The sequence below is a fragment of the Montipora foliosa genome, chromosome 2 (genome assembly GCF_036669935.1).
Source record: "Montipora foliosa isolate CH-2021 chromosome 2, ASM3666993v2, whole genome shotgun sequence".
Lineage (NCBI taxonomy): Eukaryota > Metazoa > Cnidaria > Anthozoa > Scleractinia > Acroporidae > Montipora > Montipora foliosa.
In genome coordinates this window covers 912,165-922,164 of record NC_090870.1, presented here as the reverse complement: position 1 = coordinate 922,164, position 10,000 = coordinate 912,165, and the positions used below count along the sequence as shown (strand labels likewise).

Sequence of the window (10,000 nt, the reverse complement as noted above, 5' to 3'; positions counted from 1 at the left end):
AAAGAACAATCGTCGTCGGCTCCTGTCGTCTTTAAAAGCTTGTTTATAAACATCCCACCACATGTTTCTTGAGCCTTTATATGATGATGTCGTTTTTACCAGACTACAAACACACAACTGTAATATGTGACTTGAACTTTAATTAATTAGTCGGACAATGTCAATGAGCAAGTGTAAGCTGCTTTAACTCCGAAATATGGCAAAGTTTGCTGTATACTTATCAACAACAGAGCCTAGAGCGTTTACGACTGCATGTATTTTAAATTGTTCAGTGTCGGTTGATTACCTCTAACAGAAACGTACAGCTTTAACAATGAAATGGGGGTGTGACAAGTTACTATATGGTATTCACTCTATACCATGACAAAGACGAATGAAGACCATCCTTTGAAGACAACTTTTGAAGACTTTTTTTTGTTAGTCAATCGCCTACAAATGCTATATCTCTTCTTTTAAACTCTTCCATCTCGTCCAAGCACATGTTTAAAGCTGTTAGTGACTTCGCCTTATCATAAAAGCGTGAAAATTCTCTCATTTTAACTTGTCTCGCTCCTTTGAGAAGTTGCTTGAAATATGGAGCTAACAGGACAGAAATGAGCTAATGTCGAACAGGGTTCTTACATTTTTGGCAAAACCCTAATTTCACTCCGACGTTTGCCGTTTGGCGTAAACATCATGCTTAACCTTTCTAAAGACAAAGACGACCTCGAGGACAGACATGGAGCAGTATACAAGATCACATGCTGCGATTGTCAGGCCACTTACATTGGTGAAACACAGTACCTACAGAACACAAACGAACGACTAAGAATGGTGATCTCAATAACAATATTGCTGAACACCATTCAAGTACAAAACACACTATCGACTTGCGGGACACTACTAAGTAGTTAACTCAGCTGTACGAACTATTTATACTAGCTATAGTGCGTTACACTTGAAAGCTTGTATACAAACTTAGAACAAACTACATTTAAGCGTTGCCAACCTCTACCTGCGCCTTAACAACAATTACTTAGCAGAAAAATTTAACTACACACAACTTTTTCCTCTCAGCTTACAAAAACCCACTGCGGCCTTCACTTACAAACTGGATCGTAATGCACCAATCATCAGTCAACATCCTCACGACCAATCCATTACTTTTGCCACAACCAATCACAACACAGACCAGAGAATCACTACATTGAGGTTTTCGAAACGTGAGTCACTGACAACAGCGCTAGTTCTTCTCAGGACTGCTTCCGCCTAGACGATCAAGTTCCATCGAGGTATGTAACTCCTGGATAAAACCATTTTCTGACCTTTCTATTAAAAGTACTCAAGTTGACTTGCTCTTAAATTGCGTTCAGTAGTCGTGTACTCAACGTGCCTGACATTTCTTTCTTCTCGAGTAAACATTAACTACAAAATGTTACAATTCGATTTCTCCGATATAAAAACAATCACTCTGATAAAAGGGCTTCAGTTTTAACCAGTGGGTTTCACGTGAACTTGAGAGCCTATATATGGTTTCATTATTGTTAATACGACTATTTTTTATTGCGCGTCGAGAACTTCTCTTGCTCCTGCTTTCATTGTGTTCGCCACTATCCCATAAACTTTAGTCCAGGCTTCTCTCACTTCTGTTGTAAATCTTTCTCCCAGGCCGTTTTGGAGTGTTTCCAATAAAGCAGCTCCGACTGACTAAAGAGGTTGAAACAAAAAGGTTTAATTGTCTGCCTTCCTCTATTTCATAAGATGTCCAAACTAAGGTCTTGTAGATCTTTCCACACTTTGATGTTTAAAGCTTATGGGGAAGGGGGTGGGGGAATGAGTGACAATTCAAATAGACAAGACGGAGTCAACGAAACGGCCAGGAATGAGGCAACCATGAAAACCAGACATATCCACTTCGTTATCAGACCGGGGTTTGATAGCGACGAATGCACATAAAAATCTACCGCCTCAACCACTCCTCCCTTGTCGGACACCATTAAATGTTTAGAATCATGTCCCTGTTTACAAATACAAAAATCAAGTTTAAATCGAAGGCTACTTATACAATACAATAAATGGAAGCGATCATGATTTTGACGCTCAATGTACGTTGCACAGATCTTCTGGCTTTTCAAGGGGGTAAAATATTGTCCTAATGTCAACGTTGTAGCTTTCATTTCAGTAGACAACTAACAGATCAAGGGGGAAAATACGGTCTCGCTTTTCAGTGGTAGTTCACCTATTACAGCTGCTAAATAGCTTAATGTATGCAAGCCAATTCTGCGTACTTGATTGTTACGGCGCCCAAATCTTTGCTTTCATGTTCAAGCCTTATCTTTCATTTGGCGATAACTTTAAAATATTCAGATATAAGGTTATTAGAAAAAAAACACTAGCTTTTTACGGGTAAAACGCGTGAAATTGAAATTGAAAAATGACGTTTCGGCTGTGCTGGTGACAGCCTTCATCAGAAACAGTGCTCAATATGAAAGGTATCACCTTCAGTCTTCATTCTGAAGAAGGCTTTATGATTGCTAGCCTGTCAGGCGTCAAAATTCATTCTGTCAGCCTGTCAGGCTTAATTCTAATGAAGACTGTCACAAGCACAGCCGAAACGTCAGTTTTCATAATGACAATTTCAATGTCACGTGTTTTACCCGTAAAAAGTAGTAGTGGCAGCAGTAGAAATGCAATCTGACTAACATAGAAACTAATAAAGGTTCGCATTCAAATATTGTCACCGATAGCCTGGCTTCCATTGATAGGAGCTAAACTCAGACGCAATTTTAAAATGGTTCATTATCAAGCAACTGGCAGGAAACTCGGCTTGGCAGCTACAGCAGTAAATAATTAGTTTCCTGGTTAGTCCAGCGGTAAGTCTCAGTATTCATAATTACCTGTCAGTTTTTTTTTTTTATTTCCATCGGTTTCCTACCTCATAATGATGATCCTTGACATTATACATGACATGCCTTGCGCCCAGGTCCTTGAGAGCGGGAACAATAGAACCCAGGTCATTGAGGGACGACACAGCCAAGTCAACGTGTTGCATGGTGGCCAGAGCTTGTCGCGTTAAGCGCTTGTCGCTCCTCGCTGTCTCATTTGACAAATCTATGTCCCGGAATGAAAACAATGGTAGCAACTCTGGAGAATCCGTGAATAACCTATTTGGGAAAGAAAAAGCATTGCACGCAAAATTCATTCACCGCACTGCGGAATACACGTTATTCCAAAATGGCCACCATATTAGTATTCTTCTGTTTGTTTGCAAAATAGCCCTTGTTGCCTTGTTCAAAATTAAATATTTGTCTGAATTTTAAGCGTAATCGCCTAAGGATGGCAATAAAGAGAGATTTGTATTCGCCTTTTCTGTTAACGGAAAATGGTAAGCAGATGATGTATTTCATAAAACCATGAAAATTCTCCAGTTCTAGTCTTTCTTCTCTATTTATAAGAAACTGATAACCGTTGCTAACAGGAAAGAAGTGAGATAAATTAAAGGCCCGAGCAAGCGGCTTCAATATTTGTCTCAACTTCTTTGTGATTTTGTTGAACCATGTTGACTGCTGGGGTGTGAAAAAGGTTTTGTAGCCACGAATTCCAGTATTTTCCGCGTCATTAGTTTTCATTAGTTTTCACCTTTCTTGGTTGTTCCTACTATGGTTTTCCTGGTCCGTATAATTAAGCCTCGCTTGTTTTTTGTCTACCTTTGTCACACTACCTAGTTAACACCCCTGTAAGGCTCGTACTGTTCTTTGTGTCAATTTTGCTCGTATTGTTTAGTCTTCGCATATAAGTTTGTTCGTGTTGTATGCAAAACCGTTTCTGTAATCCGGAGAGCCGCACAGATCTTTTAAGTGTCGTGTTTTTCTGAATTCGCTTTCCTTTGGTTTTCTATTTCTACCTTGCCTTGTAATCTCATATATGTGCTCGGTCTCAGTCTCAGTTCTGATATCACCAACTCTACTTGTCTAGCATCTGGCAAAATTGAGCCTAAAAATAATTTATTACGAAATTTTGACGAAAAAAGAGGTCATTAAGTCAAACGACGCCTGGACGGCTCCATGCCATCATCATCTTCAAAAGTCATTCGGCTCTATTCTCTGTTATTATTCTCACGAAAGTCGTAAAATGGTCAACTGGAAAAAAATGGACAACTTTTTCTTTGCTTCTGAACTCCTATTACGCTTCACTTGCCCAACTTCCCTATCTGTACGAAACAGAATTATGTATTCTGACATTCCACTTAAAGGTTATCTCAGTGCATCAGACCATAAGCTGACTCCAATTATGAAAATCTGCAAGAACTAAACAACTTTTCTATTTGAGCCGTCGTGAACTGGATGACTATCCTCACCCCTGCTGCATATATAGGCTTTTATTGTGATGAGTGGGGTAAATTGTCTGTGAGCGTGTCAACGGTTGTTATCAGACGTTGAATTTTGGCCTTTAAGCATTTAGTGTCAGCTGGAATTATTTAAGTATGCGTTAATCTGTGATTTCACTAACGGCATTTCGACTTTAAAAAATATGGTTGTCTCGATTCCATTTAAGCATTAAACGTTAGCTTTCGGTGGTGTTTCGTACAATGCTTAGAGTGTAGGGCCTGTTGGATAAGACATGCACGAAACAAATTAGAAAATTTATTCTTCTTCGATCTGCCGACTCCACAGTGTTGAAACCCGCTTGTTTAGAAAGAACAAGATAACGGCGACTTATGCGGCAGTAAGGTAGTCTGGTTTTCATTGAAGTGAACAGAAGATTCTGATTTCTTCAAGCAACAGATACATTTCGCTTCTCCTTTGCCGTCCTTACTTGGAGAGTTTTTTTACGGTGTGTCAGTGTCAGCTCCTCTCTTCAGCTTACATTTCAGAGAATTCAGTTTACCTCTGAAAGTCGATTTCTTTAGAAACACTTACTAATAGTATAAACACAAATTTTAAGTCAAATCTTTTCCTCATACTTTTCTCTTTTTTTGATAGAATAGCGATTTACTCGTCTTAAAACAAGAAAGTAAAATCAGTCGGCTATCATGCAGATCTCACCGTAAGTAAAAATCCACCCCTACATGTTCCAAGTCTTGAGCCTCTTTAACCAATGTCCACGTTTCTTGTACTGAAGTAATCTGCTCTTTAACTAGGTTACCAGCATCGCCTTCTACTGTCATCGGTCCGTTCTCATCTGCTGTCTCATTATGGCTTTCAGCTATCACCGGGAATTCTTTACCGTTCTTTCCTTCCGACGCAGGAGCTTTCCGCTTTACAGAAATAGTGGTATCTGCGGGTGTAGGTTTGATCCTGATGGCTTTACTTCCAGCGCATCCCATCTTATGACGCAATACTTTACAAACGGCTGAAACCAATAATGACCATAAACAGAACCATAAGTGGAGAGTAAGAAAACAGTGGCAAATCCTTATTCAGCGAGAGTTCAAAAGGTCAAGTCGCATCTCTCATTACAAATTTCTTTAGTGTTTTGCCTTATAAGATGTAAATTTAAAAAATTCAAACTGTTTAAAAATCGGTTGCAAAATATCCTATTCATGAACCATCCCCCGGCAGGACCAGCAGAAGCAAGTTTCACGTGCGATAACGATACGAGCTCTACAAGAATACTTTATATTGGCCTCCCATTCTCAGCCGGTAAAGACTTGATTCCATATCTCAAAGTGCCCTTGGACGTGAGGGGCCTGGAACAACAAAACTGAAAGAACTCAAACCCATACAAAAAATGCTAACCTTAGGTCTAAACATTATCTAAAATATTTTTTAGGCCTAAGGTTAGCATTTTTGTAAAAGTTTGAGTTGTCTCAGCTATTGCAACCTTCACCCCCTACTGCCACCCCAGGCCCCTCACGTCCAAGGGCACTTTGAGATATGGAAACAAGTCTTTACCTTCTCAGCCATCTCTCCATGCGTAAATGACATAGTACACATGCTGTGATTGGCTAATTTAGAAGGCCGCATTCTGCAATGAGGCACTTGTTTATCGTTTCTTGATTAAGGGTCCTGACATATACTAAATATTTTACGAAACTCGTTTCTCGGGCCGTACGCGAAGATAAGGTTTCTTGTTTATTTTTTGTTTTGTTTTGTTTTTTTTAGTTCGATTTAATAATATGTCCCCTGTGTCGAATTTTAACACTGGAAAAACAAAACGCAGGTCGTGGGATACATTACTTCATATACAGTTATAGTGATAGTACATCTAGTACCGTTTCACAAAATAGCTGTGATTTAATCCTCTTACTCAAGGAAATCTAATCCCAAGAGTCTTTATTTGAAAGATCGTTCTTTCCGACAGCCAAATTTTGCCAAAAGACAATCGCCTAGATTAAATCGATAGCGAAAGAATACAACACGCATATCACCACTCTCTTTGCAGCCATGGTAGAGAAAGATGAATTGCAAACTTGAAATTACCATCCGGAAAGCAAAACAATGTTCCATGCCCACGGTTCTCGCCGTCTCGGCTGTCCAAAGCGTCATCCTATCCCGAGCAACGCCGGCGGAAAAAGTAAGAGCCATCAGGTACAAACAAAAAAACACATATAGGGTGGTTCACGAGGCGGTTCATCCGAGAAAAGGAATTCAAAACAAAAAAATTATACAGTCTAGTAAAAACCACGACCGTGTGCTTCGGAAAACGATTTGCAAGTTCGCAGAGCGCTGGTCCCTGATGACGGAAGCAACGCCGGCACGTGACCCGAAAAGAAATAGCGCTATGAGTCTTCGATTTTGTTAAACTGACCTCTGCAGGATCGACACAAAAGTAGGCAACCAACGCAATGCCGGATCTTATTTTTCGGAATCCAGTTCCGACAACCTCGTTCTCAGAGTCTCTCTTCTGTGCCTCCTTTGTCGTTGAGGAGAAAACTGGAGGCAGAGAAGAGAGACCTTGGGAACGAGATTGCACTTACGTCACGCTTGGCAGAGAGATAGAGCATATCTGCTCAAACTGAGACCCTGAGGTTTTGGTCGCCTCCTCAGTTCTGGCAACCCGCTTAATTCAAAAGCTAGCTTAACCAATTAGAGAACAGATATCTCGAGAATGACGAACCGACGGACGTAGAGCTTCTGCCAGAGAAGAAGCAACCGCTTATATCTGAATGCTACGACCAAATCCCTGTGCCAGCCATTTTCCAATCAATCCCGGTTTTCAAGTATCTAGGGCCTGACTCGAGGTTCGAGAAGTGGGTTAAAACCTACGACGTCTGAGCTGCCCTATAAGACAGTGTTGACAAACTAGACTACCCGGGATTAACGTCTTACGAGTGTTGGTCCTTACGATCAAATTGGCCAGAGCAGCAATTTAATCCCACAGGAGTATGCCGAACGTCAACATATTAGGCGTGAAAAAGGCATAAAAACATTTGCGGACTAGTTAAAACACTAAAACAATCTAATATGTCATTTCTATGCAAATGTCTTGATACACATCTGAAGTATTTGGTGGGGTTCAGCTAGACAAGACAGATACACATGAGTTGAACGTCCACAGCGTTAAGACGTACAAGATGCTAAAGGGAGCTGAACTTAGACTTTTGCGGAAAGCACGAAGCGGGAAAGTACAATGACTATGCAGTGCGCCAAAAAAGAGGATATGACCGTAAAAATGACGTCTGTCGTAAAATGGTAGAAGCCTCTAATGCAATTGCTAGGAAAGAAACCCGAGGGAGTTACACAGTAAGCTGCGAAAAGAGTTCCAAGTCCAAAACAATTACAGGTCTGATAGCCGTCTGAATATTCTTTGCAGAAAACAGACACCGGAATATACTTTGATTCGATAATCGTGGGAAAAATCAATTCACAGCTGGAATCATCTTCGACAAATTTGAACCTTTTTGCGTGACAGCCTAGCTTGACGACTGGCAAGTGCCTGTCAATGGTTGCATGGTGGCACCGTCTTTACCAAGTCCTGGGACTGATGTTGAGAGCTCCAAGGAAAAAAAGAAGAGTTGTATCAGAGCGACCTGCCCCGTACTCCAAAAACTATCACACACGAGTCTAAGCAGAGCTTTGAAACTGGCCAATACTAACCTTTTTACAGTCATGTGCTTGGTTACCTGGCCTTTACATGAAAGTGAGGCTGGAGTTGCCATTGTTATGATACAGACTTCCCTGCTTTTCTTATGTTAATGATGTTATTCTCATGCTATTTAGTTGGAATTATACAAGAAAAGCAGTTACGTTTCTATCACAACAAGGTCAGCTCTAGCCTCACTTTCATTCATAGGCCTGGCAACTAAGCACACAACTGTAAAATAGCTTAGTCTATTCTCTCACCCTTTTGGGATCCACCAGAATCTGACATAAAATTCGGAACTTTTTATATAGGGCTAATATACAAAAATAGTTTCCTCTTTTTTTTTTCTTTTTTTCACTTGTGGTAACCTGATTTCATTGAATACTATGATACGCATCCGCTTCCCGGGAAAATGACAACCAGCACATTTTGTTTACCTTTCAAACATTTGACTTGATTTGCGTTAATTGTTGATTTCAGTTTACAGTGTCCCCAATTAGCGCTCCAGCGCTAGAACGACTAAACACTTCAATAAAGTTCCTTTCCTTTTCATCCTTTTCAATCGGTGTTACAACCAGCGCATACTAGCATGACATTTTTAACAAAAAAAAAATTGTTTAGGAACTTCCACTTCGGCTTAAGTTGGACGTTATATCCACCATGTTGGTGGACGAAAACAAAAGATATCTCATTAGCTTCTTTGGTTCGTCCACCAGAAGTCATACATTTCTCTATTGTTATTGGTGCTTCCAGAGGTTGTTTGAAAACGTCCTATTTGTGCGATGAGCTGGAACTTGAACTGTCCGAAAATATTCAGCACAATTATCGCCCGAGGGCAATGGTCAATACTCATATTGCCGATGTCATTAAGTTAGGCTGATAAAATCTATTTTGCATCCTATTGGCAAAGTTCATTGTTCATTATCGCAACCATTGCTCTTCACACGTAGGTGAGTTTAAAACAAATTTACATATAGCTTATTTTGTACACTGTGTTTTACTTAGCTAACCTAAACTTATTCTTGGATTATGTCAAGACACTTCGCCTCTTGTTTACTTTGATACTTGCAGACAAAGTTAATTAGCCAGTATCAAAAATACCATAATACTCTTTGTTTGTCCCTCCAAAATTCTTGCATACGCATTGTTTCAAGTTTCCCTTCGGACCATTGTAAATCCCAAGAGAAAATAAAAACAATGCTTAGGGAAAATTTTAGAGGGACAAATAAAGAGTATTGTGGAATTTTTGATACAGGCTAATAGGAAAGCCCAAAGGCATAGCTGTTAAAGGCGTGGGAAAAGTTTGCATAATTTTTTTTTTCATAAGCCTGCCATTATGTTTGCTTCTTATAACCCGAGGATTCATCATACTTCTAACCCAACAAATATTTAACTGGTAAACAAGTTACGCAGACACGTATTTTGACAGGGTAAAAAGAATAAAATACAAGAACTATTTAAAAAGTATTTACAGTCGGAGTCAAAAATCAGTGGACTTATATTTCACCCAGAACGCCAGCAATCTTAAGGGGCTGAATTTCAATGTGACATAAGTGGACTGATTTTTACTCCGACTCACAATTCTTGAGGCATCCAATCTCGCTCTTTTTTCATTCACCACTGTACATTTACATGTAATGTCAACTAAGCGACCTTAACGTCATTCTATTTACTTTTGTTTCTTTGTTTCTATAGTTTTCATAAGTGATTTGGCGAATATTACTTCACTTTAACTACAGAAGAATTTGTGTCACATAATGTTACTTTTACTCCCTCGCACCAGGGACAAAACCTAATCTTAACTAATTAAACTGTAGTAAGATTTGTTGTCGGCCAAAATAGTCCGCCATACAAAACATTGAGGAACGAAACATTTGTTTCAAGTTTCAGTTGAATAGAGGCTTTAAATCAAACTTACAATCTAGTCTCTTTAAGCTTCCAACATGCACAATCAATCTTATTTTTGAAAAACCTTCTGCATTGCGACTATAAGGGT

The 10,000-nt window shown here is 39.6% G+C and overlaps 1 protein-coding gene across 3 annotated transcripts in view; it reads right to left on the bottom strand.

Annotated features, from left to right (window-relative positions):
- Nucleotides 1–118: 118 nt before the first annotated feature.
- The window catches only part of LOC137991977 (neuroglobin-like), a 10,382-nt gene continuing 500 nt past the window's right edge, over nucleotides 119–10,000 (bottom strand). For all 3 annotated transcript variants that reach the window (XM_068836996.1, XM_068836995.1, XM_068836997.1), the window contains exons 2-4: nucleotides 5,025–5,331; nucleotides 2,915–3,143; nucleotides 119–1,686 (exon numbers count right to left, since the gene is read on the bottom strand). In XM_068836996.1, the coding sequence (XP_068693097.1) occupies nucleotides 1,540–1,686; nucleotides 2,915–3,143; nucleotides 5,025–5,305 (657 nt within the window). In that variant the 5' untranslated portion in view covers nucleotides 5,306–5,331 and the 3' untranslated portion in view covers nucleotides 119–1,539. The remainder of the gene's footprint in view (nucleotides 1,687–2,914; nucleotides 3,144–5,024; nucleotides 5,332–10,000) is intronic.